Raw genomic sequence first — 14,562 nt, 5'->3', positions numbered from 1 at the left:
CAGTGGCATTCCCCTTTGAAGACAAAGGATTCAACTATGAAATCAGCACTGAGATACTGTGGATAGAACACTACCACTACCTCTGTGCTTAACTACCACTAACAAAGCTACAAATTACACTGTACCTTTCTATAATCTCAGCAGTTTAAGCACAATCAATCAAAATGTTTATTAGCTCTCCAATAAAAGGTGTTCAGGGGTCTGCTGCTTACCATGCATGATGAACATCTGACAGCACGCGAGTGTGAGCACGTTCGAACACAGATGGTGTTTGGCAGCCTTGCCCTCTTCCCCATCTGTCAGTCTACCTATAGAACCTACTCACACATGAGGTATGAGCACACTGGACTAATAAAACGCACCAGGATCAAATGAGTCACTGAGTCACTTAGCCATTTTTTTAAACTGACTGTCAACACAATCAAAAGGCAAGTATCAGCATGAGCACCGGTATTTCAAAAAAGCTGAATGACCTGTCTGGACCGGTGTCACAGAGGAACCACTTAAGCAAGCTGTTAATCCTTTTAGCAAGTACTAATCAGCTGTTTCTTGGCTGCCTAACTTTTAAGACAGACTAATGCCATTACTTTGAAAGGCAGTAACAGTCTTTAAAAAAGACAGCACTGATTAAATTTCTGCACACTGAATGTTAACTAGTTGTGCTGGCCATCAAAGCAACAGTTTAGCAGAAATCAAATTTATAATTTCCCCTTAACTTTAGTCAACCAGCAAAGACATTTGATGTCAAATTGATTATTTACTTTTCAGCATCAGAAAGGCAGAACATATTTTAATAAAATACACAGAAGCATGGTCCATGTGTGTGTCGGGGGGGAGGTGGCAAGGGGGAGGGGGCATTTGCATCAACATCAACAACTGAATAATACTAATTTTTTAATATTTAGTGCCTTTTAGCCTTTACTACACCTTCCGTTCTTTTTGGGAGACTCAGTTTCAGTTTTTCAAAAACGTCTGCAGGGATATTTTTCACACCTCCAAAGTTCAGTCGTCATAGTTGGTTGCACTTTCTGCCTCTTACAAGTAATCCCAATTACAAATTTAGAAACATCAGCCTATAAAACCTTACCCCACATCTCAGATGTTAAATTTCAGTGCCCTTTTCGTCCATTTATATTCATAACAGTATGTTATATAGTGACAGTAACCACATAAGCTGGTCCGTTTGAGATTACCTTACCTAACAATGCAACATGGTTAAAGGCAAGTGTGGGATGATTTAGGCATGCGATTTGCACAATGCTAATTGGTGATCATAAGCTTCCATTACTAATTACCTCACCAGTTAGCAGTATGCATGCATAATCACCTCACATTTGCCTCAAACCATTGTCTTGGCTGATTGACTATATTTGGTAAGGGCAACGCTGTGTAAACTGCCATGATGGATTGCAAACAGAACCTAAAACACAAATCACAGTACTGTTATGGTGAACTGAGAACTCTCTGAAGTCCTAAGACCCAGCAGCACAAGGTTAAATGGAATCAGTTATTCATGCAAAAATCCTCAAATCAATTTCACAGGCCTGTGGACTGTTTATTAAGGTTTATAACAGCAGTTTGGCTATGTATTTGGTTGTCTGGTTGAGCACTGTGGGTGTTCACAGTTAGCCAGGTTAAACCATGGGTGGGCTTAACTGTGAGGCTCAGCCTCCTCCTTAATATCAGTAATGAAGGCTTGAGAAAACTCAGTGAGCCGGGCCCAGTGCAGTGCTACTAGAAAGTAGGTCAAGGTTACAGCTCCTCAACCTGCTCTCAATTCCACTCACATCTGAGTTCCCGTGCAGCAGCCTGACGTATGCAGACTTACACACATGCTTGGTGTTCACTATAAAGCTACTGGCTCAAATAGTGTTCACTGTTTGGGAGGATAGCGTCATATTTAAAAAAAATGACAAGATGTGGTCTGGAGGATGGATTTTTGAAAACCTTCTTTGGAAACTGGATAAAACAATTATGTATGGTCACCTTTAATACATATATATGCACTGGTCAAACACAGAATTCGATCATTCACCCAAACTGTATGTGTGTCTATATACACACTGAAGCCTCTACATCAAGTACATCTCCTTGTTTCTACACTCTTTGTCCAGCTCCACTTACCATATAGGAGCACTTTATAGTTCTAGACTGTTATAGACTATAGGGGTCCATCTGACTGTAGCTACAGACTATAGTCCATCTGTTTCTCTGAATACTCTGTTAGCCCGATTTCACCCTGTTCTTCAATGGTCAGGACCCCCACAGGACCACCACAGAGCAGATATTACTTGGGAGGTGGATCATTCTCAGCACTGCAGTGACACTGATGTGGTGGTGGTGTGTTAATGTGTGTTGCGCTGATATGAGTGGATCAGACACAGCAGTGCTGCTGGAGTTTTTAAACACCTCTGGACTGAGAATAATCTGCCAACCAAAAATATCCAGCCAACAGTGTCCTGTAGGCAGCATCCCGTGACCACTGATGAAGGACTAGAGGATGACCAACACAAACTGTGCAGCAAATGATGAGCTATTGTCTCTGACTTTACATCTACAAGGTGGACCGACAGAGCAGGATATAAACTACACTCTTAAAATTATGGTTCTTCAAGAGTTCCTTAGTAAAGAAAATGGCTTTGCGTGATTAAAGGGTTCTTTGCATCATGAAAGGGTCCTTCAGATTGATGGAGAATGTGCTGTTGATGGTTCTATTTGAAAAGTGTTCTACATAACACCAACAGGGATTCTTTTATTGTTATGATGTCAAGCCTGTAACAATAGAAGAACCCTGTTTGGTGCTATATAGAACCCTTTTCAAAACATTTCTACATAGAACCATTTAAAAAACACTCTCTATTAATCTTAAGAACCCTTTAATGATGCAAAGAACCCTTTAATCAAGCAAGAGTGTTTACTAAAGGGTTCTTTACTAAAGAACCCTTGAAGAACCACTTTTTTAAGTGTGTATATAAATTACTCCAACAGAAACTACTCTCAAATGAAGCCAGTCATCATTCTAGCAATTAAAAGGCTATTTTAAGGGGAGGAAATGAAGGCATTAATTCAGAGTTCTGGTTACACTTAAAAAAAATAATTATGCCACAATGCGACTGAAGAACCGCTTCTGGTTTCCTAAACTTTTCAGTGGATGGATTTTAAAGAACCATTTTTGCAAATGAGATGTGCAAGTATGAAGAACCTTTTTAAGGAATAAGTAACGTCTTACATGAAATTTCTTTACCGTTTCTAGATTTTTTCAAGATTGAATGAACTTCCACATGATGTAAAGGTTCTAATAAGGACCGTTAAATGATAGAATCTTAAATGTATAGAAACTTTACATTCTGTGAAAGTTCTTTAAACCTTTACAAGGCTCCAAATATGGTTCTTTTGGGAACCAAAAGTCACACCTCTATTGTCCAAAAACTTTTTGAAAAAGAGTATAGGGGTGTACGATATTAACTCCATATTACAATTACACAGCTACACATAAAGACTGCTATATACCATCCAATTTGCTGAAAACACACTAATGAACCCTCGATATGACATGGTTAAAAACATTACTTTTGACCAAAATTATTTGTTTGTTGTGTAAATGTCTTGATTCATCCCAAAGCCTACAGAACATCTGTGATCAGCCAGGATGCTCACAGCACACAATGCCTGTTCATATCCACATCTCTAAGTAAGCTTCTGGCTGTCTCGGGGACTCAGCCTCTGAGCAGCACAAACGTCCCCTGCACGCAGTCTAGAGAGGAAATACTGTCAGGAACACTCAAGCAGACCACACAGAATCAGAGTGTTCCTATTCAGTCTAAGACCTTGCTTTTGATGTCCTAGAGAATCTGTTCAGCCTGTGTACAATGGCTCATGAAAGGATTCAGGATGTAGGGTGATATTTAAACGACGGCAATGGCAGCGAGAAAAAAAAACTCTTTTACAACCGATTCAAGCCTTGAAAGCCAGTACAAAGAAAATGTATTTACTTTAACTGAGTCTTTTAAGTTAGCATCTCCAATATGACAGCAGACAAAAACTGTACTTAATCAACAGGGGATTCCGTTATTATTAGGGATGTAAATCTGTCTGACATCACAACAAGCTGATTCAATTTAGGAATGAAAACTCCAATTTCACCACAGTTTGACTGGATTTGATTGTTTTGGTACAATTTAAAATAATTTTTAAGAATACACTCAGAACACAAAAATGATTGGGGGGGGGGTGTGAAGTATAGACAATAATAATATATTTCTATACTGTGCAAATGTCAAACACCACCCTTTACAGTCAAAATAACCATTAGGCACAAGTTATTCATTTTTCAGGAGATATTTCTGAGGTGGATAAACATAACATTTACAAAAGAAAGAGGAAAGGTAGACCACTAAAACTGTCCCCATCAGATAAACAGCACTTAAAGCCTTTATCTTTGAGAAAGAGGAGAAAATCAAGCTCCATTTTTGCTTTAAATCTGAAATGAATTCAATGAAGTGTTTCTGTCCATCCTTCCACTCAACACTATGGGTCTAAAAGGATGTGTAGCTGTCAAGAGTTCATTGCTGAGAGGAATAAATAAATTAAAAATGAATAAAACCAAGTGACTTGAACCGTTGCAACCAACTTCTATGACTAAACTTAGAGGTGTGGAAAACTGAAAGCAATTCCGAAAAGAATGGGAGCTAATTAACACATTAAGCTAGCACATTAAATACTGAATATATGAAAAATATGTATTTAGTTGTTGCTTTTGTGTAATTTTCCTGATGCCAAAAAATGAATACATTTTACTTAATGGCTATTCTGAATGGACATTAAATGCATGGAGGGTGGTCTCTGACTTGTACAGAATACATACACTGATCAGGCATAACATTATGACCACCTCCTTGTTTCTATGCTCATTGTCCATTTTATCAGCTCCATTTACTACATAGGTGCACTTTGTAATTCTACAATTACAGACTGTAGTCCATCTGTTTCTCTGCATACTTTGTTAGCCCCTTTTTACCCTGTTCTTCAGTGGTCAGGACACCCATGGACCCTCATAGAGCAGGTACTATTTGGGTGGTGGATCATTCTCAGCACTGCAGTAACACTGATGTGGTGGTGGTGTGTTAGTGTGTGTTGCGCTGGTCTGAGTGGATTAGACACAGCAGTGCTGTAGTTTTTTGGCTGGGGGGATTTTTTTGGAAAATTATTGTAGAAGACTTTTACTTCTGGCCAAAAAATTAGAGCATATTATAATTGGTTATTAGCAACTGTAACATTCCAAAACTGTTCATCCATCCATGTATCACCATGCAAAGGTGCATTTTACACACCTAACTATTATCAGTCTAATGTTCTCCCATCCACGTTTCAAAAAAGAAAGCACACTGCTTCGGCTGCTATATATCCATATAAAGGCGGATACCAGAATAATTCACCACAAAAGAATTATGCCAGCAAAATATTCAGTCATCAGCAAACACTGCAGACTTCAAATGCTCTGCCGTAGACCTTGTATGACTTTCTGACCGTATAACACGCTAAACTGGTTTTCTAAACCTTTCCATTACATATTTACTTATCAAATCAGGGCTAAGTGCATTTTCACAGTATTCAGATCCTGGGAGTGTGTGCTTATTTCAGTGTGTCTTCACTGAGTCTGAGAATCTGTTACCATGGGGAGCCTCTTTCCACCGCTAGCTTTCTAAAGCATGACTCACTGCTCTGGCAAACGTGAATAAACCAACTGCCTGCCCCCACAGGCTCTTCATCTGCTTGTAAAGCGAGCTGTGCCAATACTCCAGAAACCACGGCCTGAACATCATTCATTTGACCACAAAAGCTCTAACCTGTTCCCCCCAATTATACCACTCGCATTGTGAGTCTGCCTAAGAGTCAGTCTGTTATCAAAATGCCATCTTGCAATGTGCCAAGTTGAAATGCCAACTTGATAATCATTCTAATGGTAGATTTATTCAATGCACTGGGTGAATATTCCTCCAAAATTCAAGGTTTCAATATTTATTCAGTACCTCTCATACATCTAGACACACTTGCTTACAGAAGTTTCCTTATTTCAACCATTTTACAAATTTATGAATAATATTGGAGACCTCAAGCCATAAAATAATACATATGTAATTATGATGTAACCAATCAAAACTACCTTCTGTTTTGCTCCTTTCATTCTTATAAGCTTTATAAGGTGCCACCTGACATGCTTTCTTTTAAGGCTTGAAGAAGCTCCACATATGCTCAAAGCTTGTTTATGGAGGTGGGCAATATGGCAAATCATGGAACTTTTTAGCATACACAATATGTATTATGATTTTTATTTTAGTTGGAATAGACAAAAAAGAACTTTTCAAAATACTACCAAAAACTATACGTACAATTATTTTTATTTTTACATATATTTTGTTTGTTTGTTTTTTTCCCCAATTTAGAGGTATCCAATCCTACCCACAAGTTAAGACTCCCCCAGTCACACAATAACCAACAGCACTAGGAGGGCGAAAGCTAGCTCAGGCTTCCTCCAACACCTGAGAAGCGCCACCACATCTTTTCGAACTGCGGCTAACTCAACATCATTGGACAGCTAAACGCACTCGGAGGAAAGCACCAACCGCCATATCTGTTACGTCAGCTAACAGATGCCTGTACTGACTAGCATCATGCTGAGTAATGGGGGAGACAGGGGGACCATCCTACCCACCCAGAGAGAAAGTGAGGCCAATTGTCTCCCGGCCAAGAATGGCTGTAGCATCATCAGGGATCAAAATCGTGATCTCCTGATGATAGAGCTAACACTTGGACAGTTGCAGCACTCGGGAACCCCAATATTTTTTATTTACTATTTACATGTATTATATTATACCGCACTACAGTTCAGAAAAGCTTAGTGAGACATATGTGATGTAATTGAAGATGGTAACGATAAATAGACATATTGCCCACCCTTACTTTTTGATTGAGTATAAAAAACGCTTGTTTTGTAAATACATTTGTACATACACATTAACTTCATTAGTTATATTATCTTCAAAACAAGTCCAAGCATTTAAGCATAAGCAAAAATGGAGATATATTCAATCAGAAGCGCCCAAAAATTTGCCTGGTGCTGTATTGGATAATGGCAGTCATCCAAGTGGGACTGCAGTGGTTTAAAACGAAGGTTGGCATAGAGGCTTACTTTGATGGATGAAGATGCATACAGCATGTCCTCCAGGCTGAAGTGGCAACAGTGGTTCAAGTGCTCACGGCAGAAGTCCTGAATGAGCTGCAGGTTGTATAAGCTGTCCGCCAGCGACATGGTCTCCTTCAAGCATATGTCTGTCAAGGAAAGATCAACTTTTTTTTCAAACTTAAGCAAAGCAAGTCAACTGTGTTTTTCTACCAATGCTAGTGGAGTTGATTAGGTCTTGACCAATCACAGCACAGCGCATAGAATTAGTTCACTGCGACTCCACCAATCAGAAGTTGGGCCATTAATCAAAGCATCAATCAAAAAGCATGTGATAAGAGGCGTGAGAGGAACCATTTGTCTTTTTGTGTCTGAAAGATAATCTAATTATTCCTCATTTTATGCATGAGCTGAATAAAGAGTTAACTGATCTGACAGAATAAAGCCTACAGTCTTCAGTTTGATGTAATTATATTAAAGATAAATAACATGAAAGTGATGCTGCTGTTACTTTACAGAGGGACATTATTTCTGTCAATGTTTACTAAAGTATCTCTCTTACTTCCTTTTTCTCACCTTGTGTCTCCCAGTGTGTGAGATAAAGTTATTTTACTCATTATTTCTGAGGGAAATGCAATGAGAAGCGAAAATATTGGGACAATAATTTGAAGTGGGTTGTTTTTGTTATATATTTATTAAATTAGATGAGCATGAGACTAAAGCACAGAATGGCAGTTTTTATTTCCAGACAGTGTTTTCCACAAAACATCAACCACACAGAAAAAAAAATAAATAAATAAAAAGCATCTTTTGTTTTTGGGACTTGATTTTGTTTTTTTCTCGCCTGTAATGCACTGTTCATAGGACTTTCTACAAGTACAACAAACTACAACTGCAGAGTGCCGAAGCAAGGATATTATTATCACGGACTAGAAAACAAAGATCACATTAGAGCAGGTTTAGCATCACTGCACAGCTGCCTGTTTCCTTTAGAACTGGCTCTAAAATTTAATGGTTTAGCAGCTTTACTGCTCAACCAATTATGTCCCAAATCATTCTCTAAGATCATCTAGTGCTATGCCTTCTCCAACATTCTATTTTATTGCACCAAAAATCTGGAACACATTACCAATAGACATCAGTCAGGCTCCTTTTAAAATATAGTTAAAAACATATTTTTTTACTTAAGCATTTAATTAGTTTTTTATTGTTTCCCTTGTTTTTACTGGAATATTACTTTTACTTTTTTGTTAGTTGTTGTATTTTTATTGTATTTTTATTTATACTTTTATCTGGTGCATTTAATTTTGAATGTTATTAATAAATCCTCTTTTCTGCTATTGCCCTTATTTGTTGCATTTTTATTATGTTTATTTTGTTTTTCTTAACCTTTTTCTCTTCCTTCTCTGTTGTTTTTCCTTTTTTACTTTGTATCATGAAACACTTTGAGCTGCATTTTTAATGTTGAAAGATGCTATATAAAAGATTATCATTATTTTATTAAATCCAATAGTTCCAGGTAAGCATACATATTTGGACAAATACATTTAAAGCAAAGCCTTTACATGCAATAACTGCCTCAAGCCTGCAACCAACTAATATCACCAGACTCTTGACAACTTCAATACTCCACCAAGCCTTTATGGCAGCGTCCGTCAGTTGTGCAGGTGAAATGCATCGTCAGTGGGTTTAAATCAGGAGACTAGCTTGGTCCGTCCATAACGTTCAACCTTTCTTTCTGATGAACTCCTTGGTTAATGTGTAGTATGTTTTGGGCAATAATCTTGCTGCATTATGAACTTCTGCCCAATGAGTTTGGAGACATTCATTCGGCTGCTACTATCCCCAGTTACATCATTAATAAAAGTTTTCATCTCGGTTTTGTACCTTTTACATAAGAACAAGACCCCAGTGCAAATTCCACTGACTGCAACCAACTCTACACCTTCAGAGCTCTTTTATGTGTTTTCAATAAAGGGAACATGGAAAACCAGAGTAATCAGAATCAACTGTCATTCATTTTTCCTCAATACTTACATTTAGCTGAAATTGGCAAATGATGTTTTTTTTCCTGTATGATTTTTACATTGTATGAAAAGCATTGTCCAGAAATAAAAGCTGGTATCCTGTGCTTTAGTCTCACGCTCATCTTTGATCTGGAATGCAAATTTTATTGTACCAAAAAATAATTGTCCCAGTGTTTTTGATTCTCTCTGTATACTCAAAGGTTCTACGGTCGTCTGTATGTGTTAGTATAGCAAATGCTTTCTCTCTGCCTGCAAATACACCAAAAGGTTAGGGACACTATGCCTTACGTTTAGATTTTATGAATAATGTTTTTTTTTTTTTTTAATTTTCTGATTAAGTAAGCAAAGAGGTTCTGTTAACATTTTACATTTAGATATTTACGTCTAAACACTTTGGGTTTATTTTGCAGCATGTGGCAGCCTCAAGTAGATCAAAGTATGAAGAGAAGGATTTATCTAAACGCTTATTTAACAATTTCTTTTTAAACTGTTGTTAAATTCACATACTGAAAATCTTTGTTTTAAACAGCTAAAAAGTTTGAGCTAGTGTAAAAGGTAAAACTGCCTATCCGTCCACATTAAACACAGGTTAGCACGCCCAGTAATGTTAAATTTATAAGGAGTATTTCAGCCCTGACTGTTTTCTGAATGAACCACAATACAGGCCAACCACTCAGAACAGAGGTGATTTACATTTATCAGTCTTGAAGACACAGTAACAAAAACAGCCTGTTTAATCCTAAGTGGATAAAGAGATGTTAGAAATGACTGTTTTTGGAATATTAAGCCACACTAAAGTAATGAGTGAACCTCAGGGGGGAAATAAAATATGAGAAAAATGTATGAAATGGGCACTTTAATAGATTTCTATGTAATATATTGTTGCAGAAAACTTGCATACTTCATTACAAACGCTTGGAAAAGCTAGGTGTCCCCATATTTTTGGCTGGAAGTGCATCCTTTCAAGGCAAGGCTCGGCAAGTTTATTTGTATAGCACCTTTCCTACACAGCAGCAGTTCAAAATGCTTTATTCAAACACAGAAAAATAAAGATTTAATAATATTAAATAATAAAGCTTATGACATCTTGAGATCTAGCACTTCAGAAAGGCATTTGCAAAGATAGTTTACAAAAAAAATGTAATTAAAGTGCTGAAGATGAAAGTCAATGAAACAGCAAATAAAATAGAAGATTTAAAGAAATGAAAATAGCTTTAAGGTAAAGTGAGGTGCTAAACTAAGGCACAAGACATCAAGACCTTTAAACTGGACTTAAGGATGGTGACAATTGGAGCATATCTGACCTCATCTGGGAGTTTGTTCAAGCAGTTGGCAGCATAATGACTGAATGCTGCCACACCCTGTATGGTTCTGATCCTGGGCACTACTAACTGACCAGTCCCTAGTGATTGGAGAGGGCTATTGGGTTTATATACTCCAAGCAAGTAGCTAGTGCAGTAACTTGAGGATTGGTATGTGAGTGATGTGCTCAGATCTCTTAGTTCTCATAAGCAATCTAGCAGCTGTATTTTGAATAAGCTGTAGCTGTCTGATTGTGGTCTTGGGAAGGCCAGTAAAAAGACCACTGCAGTAGACCACCCAAACACATACAAACACGCAGATACACTGTAAAATTTGGCAGGTGTTTGTACCCTCTAGCTTGACGATGTCCGGGCAGTAGAAGTGCAGCAGGGCGGCGAGGCCGCAGCCATCTGTGCTGTCCTTCAGCAGGTTGTCCACCGGGGGGATCCATGGCACTGTCTTAGGCAACACCTGCTCTTTCCTGTAGCGGGCCTGAAACCCAGCACACAAACACAAGAAGCACAGTCAGCATAGAGCCATAACAACTCCTAAATGACGCGACAGGCACGATGAGTGAAAGTTTATGTCAGCTGAATCACGGACCAGTCTGAACACGTGAACATTCAAAACAGACAAAAACCACAAGTACAAAACTCTAGCTTACCCGATTCTATCACAGTATTAGGGCTGCACAATATATAATCTGTTAATCGTATGACAATATCGGCCTCTACGATTCTAATATCGCAGATGGCTGTGATATGCAAATGACTAAATGTTTTATCGTGTGCTGTGAGCATCTTAACCAATCACAGATGTTCCTTGGGTGTTTGGGTGAATGAAGGCACATGATTCAGATGATTGAAATAACTTAAAAATCATTTTGCTCAAATATAATTGGACAATGTCAGTGTTAAGGGTTTTAATGTATTTTAAGTCACGTCGCAATCATAAAACATAGTAATATGACTGCAATATGGAATTTTGTCTGATTTTGAATATCGTGTAGCCCTACATATCTGCACAGAGAAAACTGACGCATGTGCTGAGCTATAAGAACAACAATGGAAGCCACAGGATGGTTGAATACTGAATACTAGACATTTAACAGAAAACCTATTAACTTGAACCACATTAATAATAAAAGCCAATGGGAAAGTGCAACAACTGCCCATTGACCTCTATAATAAATGTGTTCATAATAATGTTTATGCTTAGGAAAGAACAGAAAAATTGTTATAAATGTGATGTAATCATGTGCTTAGAAAATAAAAACCTAATCTTTCAGAAAAAAGGTACTAAATACCTTTAGTTAGAGAACATAACTGTACCATATTGTGTTGCAGTTGTATATTTTAAGTTGCACTGACTCTGTACAGTCTTCACTCCAGGCTTTTTATTATATTTTTCTATTTTAACATGTTAGATTATAAAAAGGTACAAATATCCACTTTTACACTGGGAAAGTGAACGTAGTACACCTTTAAAACCTAAGATACACAATTTGACCTTAAGACCTTTGAGGGTACATTCACATTAACAAAAATGTACCTGTACAGTATCCTTTTTTGGTACAAACAATGTAAATCTTCCTTCAAAAGGTACAACAGTGGTTTTAAGGTCCAATTGTGAACCTTAAATAAGTTTTTCCAGGTGAAAAGTATGTATTTGTTTCTTTTCATAACCTTATGTTTTAAAACAGAACAATAAAATAAAAACCCTGGAGACGAGACAGGGTGTGTGGAGTCAATACAACTTAGAAAATATAATTTCAATGGATTATGGTACAATTATGTTCCCGGACTAAAGGTACTGAGATGTAACCTTGAGGGTACCACCCCAGTGACTAGAGAGCTACTGCCCCAGTGACAGTTTTATACCTTTATTTCTGAGAGTGTGTAGAACAGAAGCCAATGATAATGTAATGAAGTAACTGCCCATTGGTTTCTATTATAAGCATTTTTTGAGTCAATGTTTTTCTGTTCTTTTAATAAGTACAGTGAAACACATTGAAATTATTCTCTCTGATTGTACGCTACAGAACAGCAGACGGAGATTAGGCTGAAAACAGCTGGACTATTTCTTTAACACTTGTAGCAAAATATAGAGTTCCTTGTAAACTAGTGTTTCAGACATTCTAGGTTACGACTCCTGACGGATGAAACTGACGTTGAACAAAGACAAACAGATGAAAGCATGACAGAGGGAGAAGGAAACTACATCCATCTTTGAACTTACAGGAACCAGCTTCATATACCATTTGGTTGGAGACTTCAGTTGGCAAAAGAGCGCACATGAGAGAGAGACAGAGAGAGACAGAGAGAGAGGGAGAGAGAGAGAGAGAGAAGACTGTCAGGAAGGAAAGTCTAATCTCATCAGAGAGGGAGAAAGACCCAAGAGAGAGGGAGAACAGACGTACTCTGATGAGGTTACCAATTTCATCAATACTTCATTACTTTAAGTAGTAAACGGAGGCAGTCACTGCATTCCTCTTCTTAGGAGCTTCATTCCACACTGCACTCAGTGACAGACATCACTATAGTAACTCCAGCATTAGGACAGTAATGTGGCTCTGAGGGTTAATAAGGCCTTTCCGTTCCAGCCGTAATGACCCACAGCCAAACTCCGAGACAAACCCCAGTCTGACTTGAAGCGCCTGTCAATGTCCATGTCCTCAACATCCACAGAGCAAAACCTTCGGGAGCATTTCATCCTAGAGGATTTGGGGATTCAGCACTGCCATCACAAATCAGCCCAACTCCCAGTAGGGAGCCAATTTTAGCACTGGGGAAAAAAAAATCTAAAGTTCTAAAATCTGATCTCCCTCCACAACACAGCAACTTTTCAGGGTCAGATTTGTATTTTATACGATTTGTATTTTTGGCACAAGAATTCGACCAGGCTTTAGTAAAATCAGTACAGAGCAAAGGCATCATACTGACTACTAAGCTTTTTAACCTTAAAGCTTTTAAAATCCCAGGTTTATTACATACTAAGGCTTATTATTCAGTAACTACAAAGATTTCAATGCAAACTGGCTCAGCTATTCTTTACAGAAGTGTGTAATAAAACTTTGGGCCTGCCGGCGGGACCTGGACATTTAAGGGTTTAATGTAAGTTCTGATTCATGACAACTACTGCATGTAGTCTGATACTGAAAGCACATCTGCCTGTGAAAGGAATAGTTTGATTAGCAGCCACCTTTAAATAATGTTCTCTACAACTCACACATAGGTGTCAAAAGGGTGCTTGTTTAATTTTGTACTGGAGCTAGGAGGCTAATGGAGCTAACGAGTAATGCATTAATCACAGAGGGGCAAAAAGGCATAACCATCATTCCATATAAAACCTCTTTATTTACATTTCCTATTAAAATCGGCCGTCATCACAAACGTAAAAAATACATTCAAACCACATTTTGTTCTCTTTGCTGTCAGTGTGTACCTACATTTGTACGATTGAATTTGACTGATTATTGGTCTTTTCTTCCTTTACGATTCAGTCGGTTGGCTATGTGGATTCTTTTAACAGCTGTAGGGGGCAGGTGTCCATCCCAATTCCACTACTTCCATCAGTAGCATTACACTGCATTCCTTATAAAGGTGAGTTTATATACGGATTATTCTACCGAAATGGTTTCAGACTTTTAACTAACAAGGATTTAGATTAAAATTATGTTTATTTTATTAAAATAAATGATTGAACATTCCATTGTGTCACTAACAAAACAATTATAACACTACTAACACTAAAACACTATCCAGTAAATAAGCTGCAAACACAGCTTTGAACACACAAACTCATCATAGTTTTTATTAAAACATTTACTTAAAAGTTTACTTAAAAATGTGAGTTTCATTAGTGACAATTCTCAAATGTTCCACACTCATTTTCAGACTTTGGGACACATTTACTTCAAAGCAATGGGATCTAACTGATCACCATGTCGCCATGAGGGACAGGGATGTAGTCTCACTTCCTGCTCTAAATGCGGGGGTGTGGCTAAAATAAGGCTCCGCCTACTGACTAAAACTCTTTGTATTTTGGTAGTGA

The 14,562-nt window shown here is 37.8% G+C and overlaps 1 protein-coding gene across 3 annotated transcripts in view; it reads right to left on the bottom strand.

The window, feature by feature from the left end:
- The window catches only part of camsap2a (calmodulin regulated spectrin-associated protein family, member 2a), a 69,810-nt gene that overhangs the window by 14,061 nt on the left and 41,187 nt on the right, over nucleotides 1-14,562 (bottom strand). For 2 of the 3 annotated variants that reach the window (XM_036586749.1, XM_036586750.1), the window contains exons 5-6: nucleotides 10,860-11,001; nucleotides 7,190-7,329 (exon numbers count right to left, since the gene is read on the bottom strand). In XM_036586749.1, the coding sequence (XP_036442642.1) occupies nucleotides 7,190-7,329; nucleotides 10,860-11,001 (282 nt within the window). Of the gene's footprint in view, nucleotides 1-7,189; nucleotides 7,330-10,859; nucleotides 11,002-12,747; nucleotides 12,781-14,562 lie in introns of all 3 variants that reach the window. The other variant, XM_036586747.1, reaches the window with a different exon arrangement.

The sequence above is a fragment of the Colossoma macropomum genome, unplaced genomic scaffold, assembly GCF_904425465.1.
Source record: "Colossoma macropomum unplaced genomic scaffold, Colossoma_macropomum, whole genome shotgun sequence".
Lineage (NCBI taxonomy): Eukaryota > Metazoa > Chordata > Actinopteri > Characiformes > Serrasalmidae > Colossoma > Colossoma macropomum.
Note: the sequence above shows the minus strand (reverse complement) of the source record. Positions and strands in the feature narration are given on the sequence as shown.